Source organism: Pongo abelii, chromosome 8, assembly GCF_028885655.2.
Source record: "Pongo abelii isolate AG06213 chromosome 8, NHGRI_mPonAbe1-v2.0_pri, whole genome shotgun sequence".
In the NCBI taxonomy this organism is placed as follows: Eukaryota; Metazoa; Chordata; class Mammalia; order Primates; family Hominidae; genus Pongo; species Pongo abelii.
The window spans coordinates 254451-280516 of NC_071993.2; the positions used below are offsets into that span (position 1 = coordinate 254451).

At 40.7% G+C, this 26066-nt stretch overlaps 1 protein-coding gene across 1 annotated transcript in view; it reads left to right on the plus strand.

Moving 5' to 3' along the window:
* Positions 1–13247, plus strand: part of ZMYND11 (zinc finger MYND-type containing 11) — a gene marked incomplete at its 5' end in the record, with an annotated part of 72862 nt that extends 59615 nt beyond the window's left edge. Inside the window, 6 exon segments of the mRNA NM_001132948.1 lie at positions 719–837; positions 5411–5618; positions 6038–6106; positions 6955–7227; positions 7519–7704; positions 10956–13247. Of these exon segments, the coding sequence (NP_001126420.1) occupies positions 719–837; positions 5411–5618; positions 6038–6106; positions 6955–7227; positions 7519–7704; positions 10956–11078 (978 nt within the window). The 3' untranslated portion in view covers positions 11079–13247.
* Between the last annotated feature and the right edge of the window lie 12819 nt (positions 13248–26066).

A 26066-nucleotide genomic window follows, 5' to 3' on the forward strand; every position in this document is an offset into this window, starting at 1 on the left:
CACACGCCACCACACCTGGCTAATTTTTGTATTTTTGGTAGAGATGGGGTTTCACCATGTTGCTCAGGCTGGTCTCAAACTCCTGAGTTCAAGTAGTCCTCCCGCCTCGGCCTTCCAAAGTGCTGGGATTACAGGCATGAGCCACCACACCCAGCATCTGGGTCCCTTAATAAAGTGAATTTTTGTTTCTCCTTTCATTCTTTCACAAGAGACCTAAGGCTTTGCCTTTGTCTGTAGCTGTATAATTTCCCCAAAATGATACGTCTTCAAACCGGGCACTGACAAAGGGAATTCTGAGCGTTCTTGGCCGGCAGCCTTGGCTGCCTGAGAGAAGCCAGCCCTGTGAAGACAGTGCTGTGCCAGCCTAAAATTTCCGCATTTCTAACAAATTCCCAGGGGGTGCTGAAGCTGCTGGCTCCCCTGGCTGCACTTGGCAAAGTGGGTGCTCTTGTTTGCCACTATCATACATGTGGATGGCCTTGGTTTCAGGGGCGGCCATGCTCCAGTCCCGACCTCTTCTGAGGAATAAGGTTCATGTTGGCACTCTGATGCAAATATAAAATCAGTCAATCCCAGAAAAAAATCTTGTATGTGTTTAGGAGTTACGAAAGAAATATTTTAGAAATAATGCATTATACGTGACTAGTTTAATATTAATGGTACACTTGCATTTAATACTTTAAACGTTTTACCTTGTTATATTACTTTTAATTTCCAGATACCTAATCATGAGCTGGTTTGGGCTAAAATGAAAGGTTTTGGGTTTTGGCCAGCCAAAGTCATGCAGAAAGAAGACAATCAAGTTGACGTTCGCTTCTTTGGCCACCACCACCAGAGGTAATTTGTGACCCCATGTTCAGCGGTCACAGCTGTGCTTATGAAGTCCTTAAGAAAGTTTGATGATTTCTCCATCACAGATGCATGAAGTTTATTTTAAATTGAAAAAAAAAAAAGCACATTATGCATCCAAGAATACGTTCCAAGATAAATTGCTTCCAGATATTTTTCAGATATTGTGTACTAAACAGAATTTTTAATAACTGACACTGTTGAACTTCAGAAGCACATTAGTGTTAAGACTGAATTTATAGTACAGTGGGCAGAAGGGCCTCAGAATATGTCCATTCCATAATACGGTAACGGAATTACCATTACTGTATTCACAGTTACTCTAGTTGCTCCAGCCATCTTCAAGGCTCAGTTAAAGACGTAGACTAAATCATCAATCTTGTGATCTTAGAATGTGTGTAAATACCTGAAGTGTGCGTAAAAATAAGCCACAATAGGAATAAAGAATTCACATGCAATTTATTTGGTTCATTTAACACAGATATTGAGATAAGGTGGAAGTGACAGAAGTCAGCTACAAAAAAGTCATACTTTGCAAGGATTTAAATGAACAGTCCATGAGGTGTCTCCTGTCATGCCAGGAGGTTATTAGTGCATAGAGAAGCTACACAATGAGGGACCTTACTCCTCCCTGTGGTAAATTTTTACTTAGTCTTTATTAATTTAAACCAACAGAAGTATAGTTATAAGAAACCTATAAATACTGTAAATTTCCCAGAAGGTATTTCTGTTCTTTCATAGGTAGATACACACTTAACCTGACACTGTCACGTCAAGAAACATTAAATAATGATCCAATAAAATAACTCAATACAAAATGAATGTTTTAATTACATTATTAAGTGGTAATTTTTAACATATGCTTAATACATCATACTCAGATGATTTCAGTTTCTTGTCAGAATAGGCAAAGAAGTAATGTATTTTTGGTAGGTTAGGGTAAGTCTTTATGTGAGATTGTGTCCTTGCTTCACCGTCTTCTACACTAATCTTGATACATTAGTCAGTTTCTCTGAGCCTTAGCACAATAAGGGCCTCATAAGAGTTTTTGTAAGGTTTAAAGAAATGTTTATATAGAGAGACCTGAGCATAGTACCTAGCACATAGTGAATACTCAATAAAGGTCAGCTTTTATAATACAACAGATATTCAAGGAATAACGGGGGAAAGTTTGCTTCAATGTTTTTCACATTAAATAAAACACAGTTAACTTATAAAAAACAAGAATTCAGTTATTTTTATAGCCATACTAATAGGTAAGAATAAACTGATAATTAGAACTTTTTATCTATATATTTTTCTTTTTCATCAACTTGCAAGTAGCTTTATAGTGTCTTCAACCATGAGTGATATTAATAACGAGTTAACTTGTTAGATGTCATTCAGTATACTATGCAGAAAATATTTTTAAAGAATATTTGGGCTAGGCCAGGTGCGGTGGCTCACGCCTGTAATCCCAGCACTTTCGGAGGCCGAGGCGGGTGGATCACGAGGTCAGGAGATCGAGACCATCCTGGATAACACAGTGAAACCCCGTCTCTACTAAAAATACAAAAAATTAGCTGGTCATGGTGGCGGGTGCCTGTAGTCCCAGCTACGCGGGAGGCTGAGGCAGGAGAATGGCGTGAATCCGGGAGATGGAGCTTGCAGTGAGCCGAGATTGTGCCACTTCACTCCAGCCTGGGCGACACAGCGAGACTCCGTCTCAAAAAGATAATAATATTTGTGCTAATCTGCAGCAGTCCTAGAGTAGTCTGTCACCTGAAGAGAGAATTAGGAAACATCAGATTACATTTTCAGAGGTATTTATTTTTTTTCCCTCAAGCTTCTTAGGTCCTGGAAGATTTTATCTAAATAGTTCTAGACAGATGGGACTCTTAAGGACTTTATTTTAGAAAATAAAATCATTTTCCTTTTTCCTGGATACAATGTGAACAATTTGAAGTGAAAGATTGGTTAGGATATACTTTATAGTCTTCCATATTGGAATGTTTATTGTAAAAAATTTGATAGAATGTTTTAAAATTTTTGATGAAATTATAATCATGAATTTTTAATTATTTAAGCAACGTATGCTCAAAAGGTTCTGGTTGATGAGCCACTGGTTGCAAGGTTTGGCTAATAATTCTTCTTCTGCTAGTCCATCATATCATGACATGTAAGTGGCAGGAAAAAAAAAAGGAAAGGTTTTGTACCGTTCCCTCCTATACACGCGAATAGAATATGCTGCTCCTTCATAGACAATGAGCACGTTGTACATCTCCAGCAAAAGAGTCGAGTATGATTGTGTTTACATGTGAGGCCGCTTTGGTGAGGTTTTTGTAGGATTTGCAAGATGTTGCGTGCCAAAGAAAAGTAGCTCATAAGACCTGTCTTAAGGGGGCTGAATCTCTCTGCTGCAAGTGGCTGCTGGATGGCATGGCCCAAGCTAGGAAACCAGGTACAGACAAAAAAGAGGTAGAGCACTTTGGGCTCACTGACATCAGATGACAGAACCATTTTATTCTGCATGTATAGTCAGAGCATTGACAGACATAGAGCCAAATTAGACTAGTCCTCTTTTTATTAGACTTACCTTAAATTGTGGGGTGTTTGTTTGCTTTTTTATTTTTATTTTTTTGTAGATCAACATACCCTGTGATAATTTTTTAAACTGAAATCTGATTATCTACAGTACTGGAGCTGACTAAAAGAGAATAGAAGTACATTTAAAGAACAGATGTGAATCCATTTTATTTAAGATAAATAAGGAAAATACTCTTACAGATACAAGTTCATTCCAGGTAGTCAGCACTGCTTGTAACAGAATTCTCTCTCAAAAGCAAACTACTTTGAAAAAGTGAACAAACCACTTTTATTGAATTCCTACTACATAATAGGAAATCAGTAAATATCTGTTGATTGGAAGAGTAAATATATTCAAAATCTAATGGCAAGAAACTATTCCACAAGCATGATTTCATTTGTACTCCGCATTAGAGTTTAGTTTTTCACAAAGTACTTATGCCAGATGAGACATAGTTGATATAATATTAACCAATATATTCATAAATAACGTTATGGAAGTTCAAATCTAACAATTTTAGCTGCTGTTAGCATCTAATGGTATAGAGTATTGTATATTTAAAGTGTGCTTCTAGATTATAAAGCTTGGCTTGTACAAGGAAGTAGAAATCGTTACTTATGGCTGAGGCACATGTGGCCATGATTCCCTAAGAGATTCCTTCCAACAGTCATAGGCCCAGTATTTCTGGAGCTCTATAATTACAGGCCAGGGATGAAAACTGTGATATCATATATACTTATAGCAGAACAAAAATCTTTAACAGAAAACTGAAAAGCATAAATACGTGTGTTTATAGTACCATATCGCAACTTGTGCTCTACCGTAGAAAATGTCTGTTACTCATGCATCCATACAGTTTCCTACCTCATTTGTGATGTTCCCTCTGCCTGGAATCTCTCCACTCACACTGTCTGCTGTCTAAATCTTATCTTCCAAGACCAAGGCCGAATAAAATGTTCTGACCACTCACAACCAAATGTTAACTCTTCCTCTCCATAGCACCGTAGAGTACCTTACCACCTGCTGCATTGCATTATAATTATTCCTTAGTTCTTTCTGACAAAAGTGTAAGTCCCTCAAAGGCAGACGCAGTGTAGGAAGTGCCATCCTAATAATCAGAAGACCCGAGAGATTCCAGCCACTAATAGCTTACCCTAACCCTAACCCTAACCCCTGTGGGCAGCATCTCTTGCTGCTGTCAAAGGAGGCAAATAGACCCCATTCACTTTTCCATCTTCTTAGTGCCTTCCCCTGGGACACAGCAAACGTCTGTTGAATACAACATTTGGGTTGGATACGAATTTAAACAGAGAAAGAGACCAGTGCCCAGAAAAAAATGTTCTTGAATTTTTAGCATTCTTTCCAACAGAACCAAATGCAGTTTTCATTCTCTAGTTTCAGATATGTATTGCACTTCTGTTCACAGCTAAGTACATTGTGGCTAAATAATCAATGGCTCTGTTTGTTAATCTGGTTTCTCTAATGAGTAGAGGACATGATACAAATATGACTTACTGAATAATATTTTTAGATGTTCCCATTTTATATGAATATATGTATGTATCTTATGAAAATTTCTGGGCATTTTCAAGTGATTCTTTAGTGCTAACTGCAAATAGCTAGATGGGTTATATTAGTTTACAGTATTCAGAACAACAAATAACTTTAAAAGGACTTATGAAGAATACAGATATGAACTAGGACAAGCTAAGCTGATTAAATTGTGAACAATTGGGAGTCATTTGTGAATCCACTTCTGAGAACTTTTGTCGACTGTGAAAGACAAAACAAATCTCATTTATTTTCCGCTTGGTAACAGTTTATTTATTCAAGCTATGACAAAGCCTAAGTGATTGTGGTTTTTGCAATTAAAAGTAACGGCTTTTGCACCGAGCTAACAGACGAGAACTGCCACAGGTCGCACTTCATGGCAGGCAGGGTCCACTGAAGCCCTCTTGGGATGTTTCTAACGGTACCTTTACGTGTTTTTCCTAGGGCCTGGATCCCTTCTGAAAACATTCAAGATATCACAGTCAACATTCATCGGCTGCACGTGAAGCGCAGTATGGGTTGGAAAAAGGCCTGTGATGAGCTGGAGCTGCATCAGCGTTTCCTACGAGAAGGGAGATTCTGGAAATCTAAGAATGAGGACCGAGGTGAGGAAGAGGCAGAATCCAGTATCTCCTCCACCAGTAATGAGCAGGTGAGTGTGTCTCAGGAAGGAAGTGCCTATTCATTATTACTTTTAAATGCAGAAATCTTAGTGTACACTCCTCACTGTAATGAACAGATTTTGACATTCTCCTTCCCTTTTTTACATTTGTAAAGTGCTCTGCAAAAGTAAACCAAAACCAGTTCAAATACATGGATGTAACAATCAATGACCTTGACCCTGCCAGTACCAAGAGAGTTAAGTACAACTGCTCCTCTCTGAAGGTGCGCTGGCTCTTTCAAGCCTGCAGTTACCAGAACAGTAATTAAGTCAGTGGTAACTGAGTGGATGGAAGGATGCAAAAGGTAGAAATGTATTCACTTCTCACCTGTGGGTCCACTATGAGTGTTTTCAGCAGAGAAGTATTTCCTAGTGTCTGGAATAATATATTACTTTTATAATGCCCACAGCTAAAGGTCACTCAAGAACCAAGAGCAAAGAAAGGACGACGTAATCAAAGTGTGGAGCCCAAAAAGGAAGTAAGTTGCCCACCTCGCAGTATCCAGGTGGCAAATGAAACAGGAAATATTTTCAAAGTATTTTGTATTTCAAAGACAATCACTCTTGGTGGATACTTGTGAAATTCAGTTGCTGTCAGTCAAATAATATCCATCAAGTTGAAACCAGTCTTCTGGCTTCCCTGTCATTATCTGTTACCCTGGAATAGCATACATGCTCCAAGTCTCCATCTTAATTAAACAGCCACTGACCAAAGCTTGGCTAAGTAGGAAGGGCACGTTGCTATTAATACATTTCCTGGGAACTCTGATATTTTTCCTAAGTATTATTAAAAACAACACATTTATGCAGTATATCAGTTGTGCCAACATTTAAAAACTTGAAGGAGACTGTGGTTGAGCTCAGCCGTTTTAAGTGATATAAGTCCCGCATGTTTTAAAACTGTGTAAATCTGGGCACATTTCAAACACATATTCAGTGAGAAGTGGTTTAGGATTTTAGGAAATTTGTTAATGAATCTAGTCCAATGAAGTAATTATAAGTTGACAATAATTTTTATATTCTATAAATTTTTGTGTTTAGTTTATTTTACAACAAAACTTACGTAAAATTATAAATGAAGCTTATGTTTATAATTATTGTAGCTGTTAATTGCATGTTCTTTTCATTCACTGATGGGGGAGATTTGTTTATTTTTAAATTGTGGCAAAATATACATGAAATCTACCATCCTAACCACATTTTTTAACAGCAGTTTATTATATGGCTATTTATGTATATCACTGTATTTTTATCCTAATAGAGTAGTTCTTGAACTAGTGAATTATATTGCTTTGTTTTGCATCTAAACTCTTGTCTTACCTTTTAGGAACCAGAGCCTGAAACAGAAGCAGTAAGTTCTAGCCAGGAAATACCCACGATGCCTCAGCCAATCGAAAAAGTCTCCGTGTCAACTCAGACCAAGAAGTTAAGTGCCTCTTCACCAAGAATGCTGCATCGGAGCACCCAGACCACAAATGATGGCGTGTGTCAGAGCATGTGCCATGACAAATACACGAAGATCTTCAATGACTTCAAAGACCGGATGAAGTCGGACCACAAGCGGGAGACAGAGCGTGTTGTCCGAGAAGCTCTGGAGAAGGTAATGCTTGTCGCCACTGTGGGTGCCCTGCTGCAGCCAGCACTCCTGTCATGGTTAGGCTCCTTTCACTCATGCATCAACCCAGTAGCAGCTTTTAAATGTAGCAATATAATGACACCAGTATCTGTTACAGCATTTCAAGTAATAATGATACTTTTCTCACCTAAATTTTTTACACATGTAATGAAGGGGGAAAAGATACCTCATGCAAATTGTTAAGTTTCTGTTCCAGTGTAGACGGTCTGTGTTAAGTTGTGCGCTGACTTACTGTGGGTTGTCTTTTTGTTCCAGCTGCGTTCTGAAATGGAAGAAGAAAAGAGACAAGCTGTAAATAAAGCTGTAGCCAACATGCAGGGTGAGATGGACAGAAAATGTAAGCAAGTAAAGGAAAAGTGTAAGGAGGAATTTGTAGAAGAAATCAAGAAGCTGGCAACACAGCACAAGCAACTGATTTCTCAGACCAAGAAGAAGCAGTGGGTAAATACCAGTCTTTTTTAGACTCTTATTTCTGAAAATGTACCACAGGTATGATGCCAGTTAATTCAGAAGGTAGCTGTGGCACATGCAGAAGATGTTTCTGAAATAAGATCAAATGTGAAATGGTCAGCTTTAGTTTTAAAAATTTTATTAAAAGTCCTATGATCTCTCAACCCCAGATCCCATATTACTGTGTACTGCTCAGGATTATTAAATTGAGATTATAATACCTTAGTACATATTTATTACAATTAACTTATATAATTTCTCCATCTATGCAAATATTTTATTTGGGCAAATTGGCTGGCCCTGACTTTTACCTGGTGATTTCAGATGGGTAACATTCAAATGGTGAAATTATAAATGTAATTATCACAATAAATTAAAGAGTTTCAGATTTCCCTGCACTTAACATTTATATATTAAATTTTGTTAAAGAAATCAATTACTTTTACTTTATAGTAGTGACATCTCATTGGTCTCTAACTACCCTCCCTTATCCCTGACTAGTGTCATTCGTCATCGTGTCCTGCTCGCGAGTCTCATCCTCCCCACTAGAGTGGGAGCTTCTGAGTGCACAGGGTCCAAGTGCTCGTCTTACAGCCGCCACAGTGCTCAGTGAATTAGGGAAAAGTTTTGCTCCCGAAAGCTCATAACTTGGTTTCAGTTTTAATAAATTGACTATATAAAGTTTTGTGATAAACTAATTCTTCATTTTATCTAGCCTATATTATATAAATACACATAAACTTTTCATGAAAGAAATATTTTTAAATCTGTGACAAAGATTTGGCAAGAAGGAAAATGGAAACTTCGAATAGATGAAGATAACTTGGTAGGAAGAGCTGGTGAATAACAAAATAAATATTGTTAACAAAAGACCAGGAGATCTGTGGAGGGAAAAAGAGAGCTTTATTTTCTGTTAAAAAAACAACCTGCACATTGGGTGTTACAGCCTTCAGTACAAGTGAAAGCATGCTCTCCGAAGAAGAACTTTTCCGTGTTCTTTAAGAAATTTCATTGGTGCTCGTAAGGTTTTGAGGAGCTGAGAAGCTCTGATTGGTGAGGGATGGCAGTCGGCAAAACTAGTCTGAGAGTTGCAGCCAACATTTTGTGTTCCAGGTGCCTTTCCCCCCAGCTTCTCAACTCAGTTTTAGTTGAGTATGACAAGAATGACTGAATTTGTGTGATCAACTCTCACAATATCATTAGATGGGAATTAAGGTGTGCTGAAGATAACAGAAGCACAACACCCAAATACGCCAGGGGTAGTGGCTGATGCCTGTAGTTCCAGTGCTTTGGGAGGCCAAGGCGGAAGGATTCGTTGGGCCCAGGAGTACAAGGTTGCAGAGAGGTGTGATTGCACCACTGCACTCCAGCCTGGGCGATGGAGCAAGACCCTGTCCCAAAAAATTCTTATGAGTAGAAATCTCTTAAGTTTACTAAAGAATCAAGAAAATGGGAAGAGGAGGCTATAATTATAATACTGTATATAGCACTTTACCATTTGTGAAACAGCTAAAGTGGGTATTTTTGTACTCTTTTTTAAGATGAAGAATTTGAGGCTTATGAGATTAAACAGAATGATTAAAAACCTAGTTGGCAGAGCTGAGCTTTTTGTGCTCATCACATTCTAGTAAAAGGGTTAGAATTCTTTCTTCTCGGCCGGGCTCGGTGCTCACACCTGTAATCCCAGCACTTGGGAAGGCCGAGGCGGGCAGATCACTTGAGACCAGCCTGGACAACATGGTGAAACCCCATCTCTACAAAAAATACAAAAATTAGCCGGGCGTGGTGGCGTGTGCCTGAAACCCCAGCTACTGGGGAGGCTCAGGCAGGAGAATCTCTTGAACCCAGGAGGCAGAGATCAAAATGAGCTGAGATTGTGCCATTGCACTGCAGCCTGGGCGACAGAGCAAGACTCTGTCTCAAAGAATAAAGAATTCTTTCTTCCCAATTACATCTTACATTGTTGTAAGAAATAGAATAGTATTAATAGGACAGAAAGCATGTAGGTATGCCAGATGCCGAATAATGGATGTCACGAGAAACACAGATAGATGCATCCATTAAATATATCCACAGAAAGGGAGAAATTGAAAGCGAAATAATAGGATATTTGGGAGAAGGGATGGTGGTGCTGTGTAAAGTCTTAAAGATGAGGAAACTAAGAAGTTAAATAACTTGATCTGAAGCCACATGACCAGTGGGTGGTACACACCCCAGATGTGAATCCCGACACGCCTCATCCAAGCCGTTTCCAAAACTGACTCTGCACCTAATGGGGATTTTACTGAAGGTGCACTTGCTGACATAATGCATAATAATGCATACAATACACAGGAAGGAAATTAGAATGTTTAGGTATCAAATGTAGGCTACTGTCCCTGGGTTCTTCCTCCAGGGCTCTCACAGCCATCAAATCTGCATGTGTCTATCTACAGAACTTTCATATTTATACTGACCTGTTGTTGTCAAGTGTTTGCATCCAGAACGTCTCTCATCTTCCTTGCCTCACTGTGGGTGTCTGTTCATGGTACTACCATTAGTTCACCAACCCAGCTTGGAACTTTAGCTTCACTTTTTTCACTCTTCTCTTCTCCCATGACCAGAGTTCAACCATGGTACTATGGACCCTTGCACTAGAACATTCTTTGTGGGAGGTGTACATTGTGGGATGTTTAACAGCATCCCAGGCCTCTGTCCGCCTTAGTACCTTCTGCCCCAAAGTTGTTACAGTCAAAAATATCTCCAGACATTGCCAAATAAGATGAAGACTGAGACTTGGCCACTAGATTTGAGGTTGTAAGTGACCTTGCTAGCAGTATATTAGTGGCATGGGATGAGTGAAGACTGCAGCGTATGTTAATGAGAGAAGGATTTGAAATAGGGAGTTTAGGCAAGTCTTTCAAGGAGCTTGTGGAGAGCAGAGAAATGCAAGTGGTAGCTGGAAAGGGATGTGAAGTCAAGAGCATTTTAAGAAAAGAAACGGGAATGACTCCCATAGAGATGGAAAAAACGGGAAGTGTCAGGTACCACCTGACAGCAGCTTGAGTTTGCTGACAACCAGGCATGAGCTGCAGTCATCCCCAGGGCTCCCTTTCCATCTTCTGTGCGTACGTATTCAGATTCCACAAAAGGTTGAGCCAGAAAGATCTTTTAAAAGCACCACCTCAAGAGTTTGCCATTTTAACCAGTCTCTTACACATCCACACCCAAGTCTAAAGACTGCCCCGATTTCTTACCTGCAGTGCTACAACTGTGAGGAGGAGGCCATGTACCACTGCTGCTGGAACACGTCCTACTGCTCCATCAAGTGCCAGCAGGAGCACTGGCACGCGGAGCACAAGCGCACCTGCCGCCGGAAAAGATGAAGCTGGCCCTTCCCGGAGTCACCCCGATGATTACTCTTTTCAGACACAGCGGTTTTTGTTTCCAAGAAGCCAAAATTGTTTAGAATTTGCTTCCCATTTTGCACCAGCCTTTAAACACTTTTCGTGAAGAAATTTTGCACAGTAGTTTAAATCTTTTGTTAATGCTCCTCCGAAGTTTTTCAGGGGGTAAAAGTAACATCAGTGGAGGGTATTATTTTAAATAAATTTTAATTGAGAATTTGTTGCATTTTCAGCAAATTTTAAAACATTTTTAGGTTTTACAGAGATTTTAACCTTTAAACAACAGATCTTTAAAAAACAGGTGAATACAAGTGAGTTTAACAAAGAAACATTTAGAATAGATCTGAATGTAAGAACTACAGAACTGTTTCAGAAATAAAACATACTACCTTGATGTGACATTTTTTTCTTAACCTTGTTGAGCTGGTTTTGTTCAGCTTAATTTACTGTTCAAAGGCATTATCTGTTGGTCACACCAGTGGGTATATGATTGAATTTAGGGAACAGGGTTGACACAGCAGGGCTAGTCCTGCATATTTTTTCTTAAATATTTCCCAATTGTGTTTTTCATTATTTCTTTTCAATATATAACTTTTATAACAAATTATTAGCTTTGATCTTGTAGTTTAAAATTGCAGGGAACTGGGGTAATCTTTTACTGAGCTGGATCTTAGAGAAAATGAATATTTAAATTTTAAAGTTTGCACATTTCATCTTTGTCCTAACATGAGTGCTTGTAACAAAATAAACAACAAAAACAAAGCCAAAAACTACCTTTATCCATATGTGAAATTATAGATGAGGCATACGAATTTGTTTAATGCTTCCCTTCCCTTCCCACATATCATCTCACTGCCTATTATCTGGTGTCACCTCATGTATCGTAAGTTAATACTAAAAGAAGAGAAAGCACTTAAGTTTCACAGAAGCCGTTATGTTTGTGGTAATGGGTCATTGCCTACTAATGAACTCCATCACTGTACACAGAATGAAGAATAATGCATGTTAATTTTCTTGTATTAAAGATGCCGTGATTTGTAAAAAGTCTGTATTTTGCGGAATGTCTGGATTAAGAAGCATTACCAATAGGAATGGATCGATAGTTGAATAATGATTTTTTATACATAGATATATAAAATACAGCCAGGAAAACTTAAATTACTTTTCTTTTAAAATATCTCACAATTTATATGTTTTTTTTTAAAGCCTGATCTTAGACCAAGTCAAATTCCCATTTATCATTTAGTTATTTTTTGAGGTTAGAGAAATAATTTGTACATATTTATTTAGACCTTTGATATTTATTAAAGCAATTACTCACAATGGGAGTGAAAGAATCAGGAGAAAAGCCTTTTAAAAAGTTTTCTCCAGGTTTGTCAGGGTCACTCTAAAGATAAAAATGTAACTAAGTCTTCTGTGAAATATCGTCCATCTAATCTCGATGCTGTTGCAGATGGTGGTGACACAAGTTAATTGACAAACTACTGCCAAATGGTGCACAATATTTTGTAAAAAGTACCCAGTAGCCCCATTTCATACAATGTACCTAAATTATGCAGTAACTTGGCATCATCGTTCCCTCCTTGTTGCTGTGTAATTAGTCAGTGTTGCCACAGTGTGTGGCGCTGATGGAGATGTCAGAACCGAGAACACTTAACCTTCTTTGATTGTTTTTCAAGTTTTAAGACTTCGATCCACCCCTATGAGAGCAAGTAATTGTGGAAATATTTTTGGTGTAAAATCATTCCAGAGTATGTAATATTTAACTGATAGCTGCATGAAAGTGAGATTCGTGTTACTTTGGCTTTTTTGTCTCTGTTGACACGGTTGCACATTTCCAAGTTACTACAGCGTGAAAACTGTGTGTTTAAAAAAAAAACAAAATTAAAAAAAGAGATTGTGGCCTGGTTTTGTAAAAGTTTTAGGTAAAATTACAATTGATTGTTTTAGGAATCATTATTAAAAATTTTCTGCAAATCATAAAGCTATATCGAGGTGTTGAGCTTAGCCACTCTGCACATTGTAATTATTCATTGTGGCTGTCCAGTTCTATGATGCATTCTGGCATTTTGTAAGCTGCTCTGACTAGCAATATATAGATTCATTTAATGTGTTAACATTGGTTAATAAATGTATTTAAAAAAACTAGCTTTAGTAATTTATTTAGTCTAGTCCCCTATACCCAAACAAATACTACTGTCGCTAAATGTTGATCATATACTGTGGGTCACTCTTTAGTGACTGTTTAACTTTATATAAAATCAGTGTGTTAAACATCATTCGTTCACTTAAACATATAAATTGAATTTACTTTCACCAGATCTCAAAAAGACCATACATGATATAAAAAGGAGAGGATGATTATTATATCAGCTGCATATCAATTATTGCAAATCAGCCTGAAAAACAGATACACAACTCAGAATGGAGCAGATTCTTAATTGGAGGCCAGCTGAGGCTTACCCTCTGCTGTTTTCATCTACTTATTGGTATGGTAGTTGCGGGTAGTTGACCAGCCCCAGGTCTTAGTGCCAACATTAACCCAGCCTTAGTCGGTACTCTGGTTTTCATCATCCATGCCATCATTCATCATTCATGTGATAGATGTATCACAACTGGGATCAGATGGTTTAGGTCTGAATATTAAAGTCTCGGTTCCTGTAGGATTGTAAAGTTTCCAACAGTAGTAGTAGTATGATTCTATTCACCCTCATTTTGTCTTTGTTCTTCTAGATACATTTTCCTAAGCAACAGGCTTACTGGTCCTCACTTAAAAATGAGGTGTCGGCCAGGTGCGGTGGCTCATGCCTGTAATCCCAGCACTTTGGGAGGCCAAGGTGGGTGGATCACCTGAAGTCAGTTCAGGAGTTCGAGACCAGCCTGGCCAACATGGTGAAACCCTGTCTGTACAAAAATACAAAAAAAATTAGCCGGGCATGATGGCAGGTGCCTGTAATCCCAGCTACTTGGGAGGCTGAGGTGGGAGAATCTCTTGAACCCGGGAGGCAGAGGTTGCAGTGAGCCGAGATCACCCGATTGCACTCCAGCCTGGCTGGGTGACAGAGGAAGACTCCATCTCAAAAAAAATAGTGTCACTTGTCATTTTATGAAATGCCAACTCTGATTCTAGACCTTAATTATTAGAATTGTGTTCTAAAATAGTCTTTTCAATAAAAAAATTTCAACTGACAAATAGGAAACCCATATCTGTAATACATGAGTATCACTAAAAATTTCAGTCATTGATGACAGCAAAATGAAAGAAGGCCTCTAGGAGGGTGTATGAAGTGAGTGAAGTGACAAGGTTGCTTCCGTAATTGGGGGCGACCAAATTGAAGTAGTGAAGCAAGTGGCTTAGAGAATAAAAAGCAGTTTGCCACTTTCCAATATTAAAAGAAAATAAAACTAGAAATAGGATACTTGTGTGAAAGTGATCTTTTCATAAACAAGAAGGAAAAGTGTGCAACTGTAGCAAAGCGATACCTTTGGTCAGGCTACTCAAGACAAGATAGGTGTAAACAGGGAAGTTCAAAAAGATGTAATAACTTGCTCAGATTAACCCAGTAGGTGAGTCTCAAGCGCAGTCTCAAGCTCAGTTCTGTTTGATTGTAAAACCCATTTTCTTAACTCTTATGCTAGGCTGAATATATGGATAGAAAATTATTTGACAAACATTTGAAATTAAAGTCGTCAAATTCAATACATCTGGAATCAAACCCATCACCTTCCCCTGCCTCACTCCACTTCTCCAGCCAGCTCACTGGCTGCCAATCTCGGTTCAGGGCAGTCTCACAGTCCTGGTCACCCAGACTAGACCATGATGCACCAAGAGGCCTCGCCCTGTTCTTTGCCTTCAGTCTCTAATTCAGTAGTTCTCAAACTTGTGACATCAGGATCACTGGAGGGCTTATTGAAGCACCACTAGGCTCCACCTCCAGCATGTGCATTGCTCCCAAGTTCCTAAGTGTTGCTGACGGGAACATACTTTGAGAACACTGCTTTACTGACATGGAAAAAAAAATAAAAAGCAATAAACCCTTTCCTGAAAAGTGCACATACACATGCATGCACAGATAATGCTGCATAAAATTCTGTGGATTCCTAAGGCCCAGAATTATGTTGACCCTCACGTTAAGAATCCTTAATCCAGTAGGACTGGAGCAGCAAAAATGTGGGGAGGGATACAAGTGGAGGCCTGTTACTGTAATTTAAGTAAGCCAGAGCCTCTCAAACATTCGTGAGCACACAGATCGCCTGAGGACCTGGTAAAGATGCAGAATCTGATTTAGTGGGTCTGGCATGGGTGGGGCCGGTAATTCTGCCAGTTCTAATGAGCCTCCAGGTGGTATTGATTCTTCTGGCCAGGGACAGTACGTGAGAGGCTGGGTGCTCAGGAGTGTGTAAATTCATGAGATGAAGTACTACTGCACTAAATTATAAACCCCATAAAGCAATACTTAAATAAAAATATATGAGGCATGCATGTAACTTCAAATTTTCTAATAGCCATATTTGAAAAGTGAGAAATAGGTGACGTTAATAATGCATCTTAATATATCCAGAATCTCACTTCAACATGTAATTAACATAAAAATGATTGAGATTGCTTACATTCATGTTCAGCACTAAGTCTTTAAAAGCCGGTGTGTCTTTTATAGCTTCCGCATATTTCCATTCAGACTAGCCATGCTCATCCACATGTGTCGGTGGCAACCTGTATTCAATTCAGTATGTTGGACAGAGCAACCTAAAAATAAGGGCTTTGTCTTAGACCAGTGCATGCCCTATCAGCGCCTTACCTATAGTAGATATTCATACAGCAAACATGTATTAGAGCTTACTCGGAACAAAGAAGCTGAAAAAAAAAATCAGTTCTTGCCAGAATTTAAGCCTCCCTGAGGGTAGGTCCTTGATATGTTTCAAAGTCTCAGGTTTGAAAGCTTACAAATATCTAGTCAAGCTCCAAAATGACATTTCAATTAGGCAACCCTGGCAAGGGATCCTAAGTATCCTTGTGGCTCTAAAGGGCAGTCTGAGAACCCTTGAGTCCAACTCCTTAACTCCATACTGGAGAGAAAACGGACCCAGAGCTTCTTGGTGTCACAGTTCATAATACCACACCTCCTCTTCGCTAGTCCTTTACAGACTGTAGGTGGCTTCATAAAGTCTTGCAAGGACAGGAAGTAGCCCCTACCCTCCTGGAACGACGAAGAGTAGAATAGCAGAAGCTACGGAATGCTGAGGAAATTCAGAAAACACTGTGTAAACATCATCCACCGATTCATCGATGTGAGAACCACTTGGGCTCCTGCAGCATCTGTGTGGGATGTGGGGTATACAGCAATGAGCAGAGCAGAGCTCTCCGGTCTCTTGAAAGCTTACACTCTAGTGGACCATGAACGCAGGAGAGGAAGCAGAAAATCTCAGGGAAGGAACGAGTGAGCTGAACCTTTCAGGGTGAGCAGAGGTTGGCTGGAGATGAAACAGGACAGAGGAACCATATGGATTTTGGATGATTTATTTTCCTCCTTCATATTTTTACAATGAACATTAATACTTTTGAAAGTGGGGGGAAGTTAGAAAGAGAGGTGTGTAGTAAGAGTTATAGGAGAGCAATGGGAGATTTGACGTGGTTACAGACAGCGACAGAGGCAGAACGAAGGAGGCTACTGGCTTAAGAGGATGAGCAGGGGCTACGGCACAGTGAGGGCAGCAGACCAAGATGTGAAGATGAGAGAAGACGACCCAAGAAATGTGGCAAAAGCGGGAAGGAAACAGACGGAGGGAAATCATGTTTGGCACAAGAGGAACCTATTTTTATCTAACCAGGAGCCCCTGGAGAGAGAAGGTCCAAGTCTTCTCCAATGTTGGAATTTAAAAAAATTATCTTAGTCTTAAAATTGATACAAAAGTAAAGGTTGAAAAAGTTACAAAGTGAAAATGTCTCAGCCAATTCAGTTCTCTCGTTCAGAGGCAATCACGGACCCCTCCAGTTTCCTATGCATCCTTCCAAAGACAGACACACACAATGCTAGTGCTATCCTAGCATTGAGAACAAATTCAGTTATCTGTAAATGTGAATTTAGACACATATGCATATACATACACGTGTGTATATGTGTCTGTATGTATGTCAAACTGCACTCAAAGTTTCATTAAAGTATAACCAGAAAGTAGAATAAATTGTAAAGTATGAGCATGGCGGCTCACACTTCTACTCACAGCACTTTGAGAGGCCAGGGCAGGAGGATCACTTGAGGTCCGGAGTTTGAGACAAGCTTGGGCAACACAGTGAGACCCCACCTCTACCAAAAAAAAATTTTGTTAAACATTATAAAAAGTGCCAATCCACTGTTTTCTATCTCAAAGAGGATCATAAACATTAGGAAAGACTAAGCTCTGAATTTTTAGAATCTTTTAATAATTCTAGCAGCTGAATACCTGCTAATGGGAGGGTGAAGAGATGTGGGACTGAGGACCACACATTTTTGGATTTGTCTCCAGTAAAAATTTTGTTATTTGTATTCAGTTTCTTACTGCTTTTGATCCTTAGGCCAAAGAGAGCTTACTCAGAACAAAGGAGCTGAAAAACAATCAGTTCTTGCCAGAATGTAAGCCTCCCCAAGGGTAGGCGCTTATCTGTAAATGTGAATTTATACACAAATGTACACATGTATACACATAGGTACTCTTTTCATAAATCATTTCCAAGCATTTTTATTCAGATTTCACTAGTGTTTGTGGGAAGCCTTCAGAGTCCCAGCAAGGGACTTCCACATCCCCTCCCAAAGATGCCAGGGGGAAGGAGTCCAGCTTAGACTGCATCCCCTGGGTCCCATGCTCTGGCCTAGAGACACAGTTCCAGTTCTCAAGCCCAACCCTGTGGGCTATGAGGGAGGGGCATCCTCCTTCACACCTGTCTTGTAGGGAGGTGTCCTCACCCCCAGCCTCTAGCAGAGATGGCATAAACCTGCCTGACCAATAGACCCAGGCACAATGTCTAAATTAAATGCTGAAGATATTTTTGTTTCAACAACAATTTAAAAACTCTCAAAGATTACTAAAATCACATGAACTTGAAAAGCATTTGGGCTTATTTGCTTAATTTACAAGTACTCATTTATTTATAAGCCAGTTTGGTACCATGAACAATAGACAGACAGACACGTACACATGCGTATACAAAAATACAGACAGACATAAATAAAGATCTTATAGCTTTAGTTTTAAAATGTTAGCCATGAGTCAGGTGAAAATCACTAGTATCAAAGAACAGTTGGGTTTAAACTGTCTCTGTGAATGGAACAGGCTGAGATTCATCTGTCCCACATGGCCCAAGCCCTCATGGAGTTTTAGAGAAAAAGGGGTGGGGGGGGGTAGCAAATTTATTTCTCAAAGCACACAGAGAATTTAAGCCTTGTTCAGGAGGAGTTGAAGTGTGGTAGTTAGAGGAAAATTAAAAAGGGGTGCCAAGGTAACTTACCATTGAATTTTATACGGAGGCCAATTTCATTTAGATAAGTAGCTTTCAGTTTAATCTGTTTTCCAACTGGACCAATGGACTCAGGGCAGAGCCCATTAAGAAACAGGGCCAAGGCCAGGCGCGGTGGCTCACGCCTGTAATCCCAGCACTTTGGGAGGCCAGGGGGGCTGGATCACGAGGTCAGGAGATTGAGACCATCCTGGCTAACACGGTGAAACCCCGTCTCTACAAAAAATACAAAAAGCAAAATTAGCCGGGCGTGGTGGCGGGCACCTGTAGTCCCAGCTACTTGGGAGGCTGAGGCAGGAGAATGGAGTGAACCCGGGAAGCGGAGCCTGCAGTGAGCTGAGATAGCGCCACTGCACCCCAACCTGGGCGACAGAGTGAGACTCTGTCTCAAAAAAAAACAAAATAAAAAGAAAGAAAAAAAAGAAATGTCCAAAAAAAAATGTGAAAACCAGGCAGTTGGAAGGCAGAGCGTTTAGGTTTTTAAAAATCAAGGACTTTTTTTTTTTTGGAGACAGAGTCTTGCTCTGTCACCCAGGCCGGAGTGCAGTGGCACGATCTCAGCTCACTGCAAGCTCCACCTCCCAGGTTCAAGCGATTTTCTGCCTCAGCCTCCCAAGTAGCTGGGACTACGCCTGCAACTATGCCCGGCTAATTTTTGTATTTTTTGTAGAGACGGGGTTTCACTATGTTGACCAGGCTGGTCTCGAACTCCTGACCTTGTGATCTGCCCACCTCGGCCTCCCAAAGTGCTGGGATTACAGGTGTGAGCCACTGCACCCGGCCAGGATTTTACTTTTATACCGAATCCCAGATCCCTTCAAAAAGGGGACTGTCATAGGACTGGGCCATACAACACCTCCACAGTACACTTCATTACAAAGACATTTCTCTAACTGTTTAAACTGCAAGTTTTTTATCTAAACATGGAAAGAAATGAGTAGCTCCCTGTAGTAATAACCATTTACTATAAAGAACTGCCTTCAGCCACCCCTAAAACTGCAGCTCTCACCAGTGACAGCAGGCATCACACACACCGAGGTTAAGTCCTGTCCCACAGTACAATGTAATCTCCAGGGCCCCAAAGCCAAGAGATCAATCAGGTCACGCAGCACAGAATGCAGTTTCAGACCTGAGAGGACCCTGCCCATGACTATCTAGACTGCACAGGAAGACAGAAAACCCCGGAAAGCACTGAGTGGTGCCTTTTCCTGCGCTCATTAAGGTGTCTGAGTCATGAGATGTCCCCTCCAGATCCTTTCACGTAGAACCAAAGAGGAAGGAGGAGCGGGAAGAACAGGCAGAGCCGTTCTTGAGAAAGGAAGTGAACACAGAGGAACCAAACACGTAAGTTTTTTAAAAAAGGGTTTCAATCCACTGAAAAAGAATTTCCAAAACGAGACCCAAAGAGCAATAGCAGAAAGGCCTTAAACACACACACACGTACACATATAGCTTGGATATCAGTTTTAATTAAGCTGACCATAGAGCTTTAAAAAAAAAAAAAAAACTGCCAGGGTGCGGTGGCTCACGCCTGTAATCCCAGCTCTTCGGGAGGCCGAGGCAGGCGGATCATGAGGTCAAGAGATCAAGACCATCCTGGCCAACATGGGGAAACCCCATCTCTACTAAAAATACAAAAATTAGCTGGGCGTGGTGGCAGGCACCTGTAATCCCAGCTACTTGGGAGGCTGAGGCAGGAGATTCGCTTGAACCCGGGAGGCAGAAGTTGCAGTGAGCCGAGATCACGCCATTGCACTCCAGCCTGGCAACAGAGTGGGACTCTGTCTCAAAATTAAAAAAAAAAAAAATTCAAATCTCTTTATCAGATTTTAGCCAGAACAAACAGATGATAGTTCTGTGTTTTGAATCATTTTTACCAAAGGTACCTTCCTGAGTGGTGAAGCAGTATCCCACGAAGTTGGAAGTTATCACAAATACCAAACCAAAAGGGACTGGCTCCCTGACGAGGAAGGAGCTGGGCTGCAGCAGTGAAAGCACTGAACCCCAGTCATTAGACCACAGGGTGGACATGCTTCCTTTTTGTGTGTAAATCTTGCAGGGGATCCAAAGCAGGTAGTTTGAACATTTAAAGGATTTAAAATTGTTTTTTATCTGATTTCAGCTGGAATGCTGCTTAGCTAATTCCCTGGATGTCAGCATTTCATCAGTCAGTCATTAGAGTCCTAATGTAGAAAAAATTTGTTGGATCTGCATTTTAATGATCTCAGTAATTTTATTTTTGTCCATTCCCCTCTTTCAGACTATTAGTCTTTTAGTTATTTGTTTTATTGCCCTAAGCAATTGTCAGCTAGGCAACAAAGGTGTATTTTGGAGACCCATCTTGCTCATTGGGTGGTCTTTTTAATTGAGTGGAAGAATAGTTGAAGAATATTGGGCAGCCCCCAGAACCAGAAGGGTTTGTAGTGACACTGGAGCTGCCGCAATAGGAGTTTCAGGGAGGCGGTCAGAGACCTGGGGAGTTTCCTCAGGTGGTAGTGACAGCTATCTCTTTGTTTACCTCCTGAAGGGAGGCGATTTTCTCAGAATTTATTTTAGGAGCTTTTTAGGTGCCGCTGGAAGTCTTCCATTTAATTTGTTTCTAAAACTGGCTTTTTCCAATTGTGTATACAAATGAATTATTTTAGGTATTTCAAAAGACTTCCATTTTTGGTCATTGTTGTTTATGATCATCCTGGGTTAGGTAGGTCCCCTTTCCTAGATATCTATAATGTATGTAAAACCTGCTGGTATTTAATAGGAGTTTGCCACAAATGAAAAATCAGGCCCAAATTTCAAAAATAGAAAAGTAACTGCAATTTTTAAAAGCATACAATGTACAAAGAGATAACAAGTGCCTAACTGCAAATCTGTTGACCTGAACCTCTGCTGTGAGACAGGGGCAGAAAAAGTTTGACCCAAATCCCTTGTCCTGAGACAGAGGTGGAAAAAATTTCTCTATAGAGCTCTTTACCTGAATCTCCTATCCAAAGACAGAGAACAAAGCCCTTACTCTTAAAGAGTTTGAAAAACAGCCTAAATAAGTCAGGACTTTCAACCAAAGAGTGGTGTTACCAAAATGCTAGGGGTTTGATCTAGGTCCTGCTGCTTTCTGCGCAGAAAGCCAATCACTGAGACAAGTGTGGCCAGGGAAGAAGCTTTAATTGGTGCTGCAGCTGAGGAGATGGGAGATCAGTCTCAAATCCATCTCCCTGACCGACTAAAATTAGGGGTTTATATAGCAGGGAAGAAATGTAACTACATGCAGGAAAACAGGAACTAGGGAGGGATAAGGAAGAGGAGTTGGTCAACAGGCAGCAGGTGGGTGGTTAGGCAGTCATGGCGGGTAAGGGGTTTGGCCTCTCATCGTCCAGATGTGGTGACCTGGTGAGTTTGAGCTCCTTGATACCATCTGGGAGGCCTGATAGTTGGTGCCCTGAGAAAGAAACTCGGGTAAGACAAATGTAAGTTTCTCAGGTTTTAAGACTGGGAGGGTCAATTTCTATGTTTAGTCTAAAGAAACCATGAACAGCAATTCTATGGGACAACTGGGCTAGTTTCAGTGGGAGACCCAATTTCAGGAGAACTCACCCAAAACCCCTGGTGGGACTTCTGAAGACAGAGTTTGTGCTGGTACCGAGTGCCGCTTTCAGAGAGAAACACCGTGTGGTCAGGGGAAGACACTAAATCCTGCAGACTATACCAGAGAGTCAACCTAAAAGGAAGAATCTGAGGCAAAGTTAATATAAGTAGGGAGTTTATTTGGGCCAAGCTTGAGGATTGCAGCTGGGAGCAGAGATTCAAGCTGCCCTGAGTATATGCTCTGATAATATATGCTCTGAGAAGCAGCAGTTACAAGTGGGGTTTTTTTTTTTAAATTTTTTTGTTGTTGATTTTGAGATGGAGTCTCACTCTGTCACCCAGGCTAGAGTACAGTGGCGCAATCTCGGCTGACTGAAACCTCCAATTCCTGGGTTCAAGCAATTCTCCTGACTCAGCCTCCCAAGTAGCTGGGATTACAGGCGCATGCCACTATGCCCGGCTAACTTTTGTATTTTTAGTAGAGATAGGGTTTCACCATGTTGGCCAAGCTGGTCTTTAACTCCTGACCTCAGGTGATCCACCCAACTCGGCCTCCCAAAGTGCTGGGATTACAGGTGTGAGCCACCACGCCTGGCTACAAGTGGGTTTTTAAAGGCAAAAGAAGAGGATGGGGAGTGGGCTGACAGCAAGTTGACTGTCAGGAATTCTTGTCGGTTTGCAGAAACAACAGTGCTGAGTGATTGGCTGTACATTGTTAAGCTATGGGATGCCAGTTACAGCCATCTGGTGTGGCCTCACTAGGTTGACCCATAGCTGTAGGGTTCAGGGCATGGGGTACGGAGTCCAGTGGATGTCACTAGGGGTTGACTCATAACTGTAGGGTACAGGGTATGGGGTAAGGTGTCTGGTGCATGTTACTAGGTTGACTCACAGCTGTAGGGTACAGGGCATGGGGTATGCTGTCCTGTGTATGTCACTAGGTTGACTCATAACCGTAGGGTACAGGGCATGGGGTACAGCATCTGGTGCATGTCACTAGGTTGACTCATAACTGTAGGGTACACGGCATGGGATATGGCTTCCAGTGCATGTCACTAGGTTGATTCATAACTGTAGGGTACAGGGCACGGGGTACGGTGTCCGGTGTATGTCACTAGGTTGACTCATAACTGTAGGGTACAGGATATGGGGTATGGTGTCTGGTGTATGTTACTAGGTTGACTCATAACTGTAGGGTATAGGGCATGGGGTACGGCATCTGGTGCATGTCACTAGGTTGACTCATAACTGTAGGGTACAGGGTATGGGGTAAGGTGTCCGGTGCATGTCACTAGGTTGACTCACAGCTGTAGGGTACAGGGCATGGGGTATGGCTTCCAGTGCATGTCACTAGGTTGATTCATAACTGGAGGGTACAGGGCACGGGGTACGGTGTCTGGTGTATGTCACTAGGTTGACTCATAACTGTAGGGTACAGGGCATGGGGTATGGCTTCCAGTGCATGTTACTAGGTTGATTCATAACTGGAGGGTACAAGGCATGGGGTACAGTGTCTGATGTGGTATCACTACATTGATGCATAGCTACTTGTAGCAGCAGCAAGCAGTTTCAAGAGATGCATGCATAAGGTCCAGGGGTGTATGTGATGTGACTGCTGCCTCATTTTACTGTCTTTCTGGACCTGACGGTTTAAAAGGACTCATACTCCTGAGATAGAAGTCCTTTTCTCAGCCATATGTAGAAAGCTGAAACTGGATCCCTTCCTTACACCTTATACAAAAATTAATTCAAGGTGGATTAAAGACTTACATGTTAGACCTAAAACCATAAAAACCCTAGAAGAAAACCTAGGCAATATCATTCAGGACATAGGCATGGGCAAGGACTTCATGTCTAAAACACCAAAGGCAATGGCAACAAAAGCCAAAAATGACAAATGGGATCTAATTAAACTAAAGAGATTCTGCACAGCAAAAGAAACTACCTTCAGAATGAACAGGCAACATACAGAATGGGAGAAAATTTTTGCAACCCACTCATCTGACAAAGGGCTAATATCCAGAATCTACAAAGAACTCAAACAAATTTACAAGAAAAAAACAACCCCATCAACAAATGGGCAAAGGATATGAACAGACACTTCTCAAAAGAAGATATTTATGCAGCCAAAAGACATGAAAAAATGCTCATCATCACTGGCCATCAGAGAAATGCAAATCAAAACCACAATGAGATACCATCTCACACCAGTTAGAACGGTGATCATTAAAAAGTCAGGAAACAACAGGTGCTGGAGAGGATGTGGAGAAATAGGAACACTTTTACACTGTTGGTGGGACTGTAAACTAGTTCAACCATTGTGGAAGTCAGTGTGGCGATTCCTCAGGGATCCAGAACTAGAAATACCATTTGACCCAGCCATCCCTTACTGGGTATATACCCAAAGGATTATAAATCATGCTACTATAAAGACACATGCACACGTATGTTCACTGCGGCACTATTCACAATAGCAAAGACTTGGAACCAACCCAAATGTCCATGAATGACAGACTGGATTAAGAAAATGTGGCACATATACACCATGGAATACTATGCAGCCATAAAAAAGGATGAGTTCATGTCCTTTGTAGGGACATAGATGAAGCTGGAAACCATCATTCTCAGCAAACTATCACAAGGACAGAAAACCAAACACCGCATGTTCTCACTCATAGGTGGGAATTGAACAATGAGAACACTTGGACACAGGAAGGGGAACATCACACACCGGGGCCTGTCGTGGGGTAGGGGGTGGGGGGAGGGATAGCATTAGGAGATATACCTAATGTAAATGACGAGTTAATGGGTGCAGCACACCAACATGGCACATGTATACATACGTAACAAACCTGCATGTTGTGCACATGTACCCTAGAATTTAAAGTATATATATAAAAAAAATTCTTTTCTCACATTTGTATGGACAGGAATAATTTATATTATCATAAGTTCTCTACAATGTATAGAGTTGTAAAGTGGCTCAAAGACAATAAAATGCAGAGATAACCTGGATGGGTGAGCCAGTCAGGACATCCAAAAAAATATATATTTTTGCCCATGTAAAAATCTTTCAAAGTATTTCCTGACAAGTTCAACAATTCAATAGTCCAAGGGATATGAACAAAACAGTCTACAGAAAGAGAAACAGAAATGGCTTTAAAGATATTTTTAAATACACTCACTTATGACAAGAGAAATGCAAATGAAAACCACCGTTTCTGATATGGGATACTGGCAAACGCATAAAGGCACCACTGAAAACCACCGTTTCTGACATGAGATACTGGCAAACACATAAAGGCACCTCTGAAAACCACCGTTTCTGACATGGGATACTGGCAAACACATAAAGGCACCACAATTTCTGTCAGTGAAGTGTTGCAGGTAAATGTGAAAAATGAACGTGATGCCACCACGGAACACTTTCTGGCAAAATCTGACCAGATTACAGCATGTTGACTCTTTGGTGCCGCAATCCCACTTCTGGAAATCTGTCCGTCAGATATGCTTGGTCAATTATGAAATACACGGTTGTTTCATAACAAAAATTGATGATTCATAATAGCAGAAGACAGGAAAAAGACTAAGTGCCCATTAATAGGGACTGTGGTGCAACCAAACAATGGAATACCAGGCTCCTTATAAAAGACAGTAATCAGGATGAACTTTAAAGAAAGCAATGTACAGAATACACAGTACACGTCCTTTCCGATTAGAATGAGGGGGTGGTAGGAATATACATTCATGACTGGCTTGTATTCACATAAACACGGAAAAGACAGCAGCAACTAGTAAAAATGGTTCTCTCTCAAGATGAGCTGTGGGGGACCAGGGCACAGGAACAAGATTGCAAGCACAACTTCACCACGAACACCTTTTTCACGTAGTGTCCA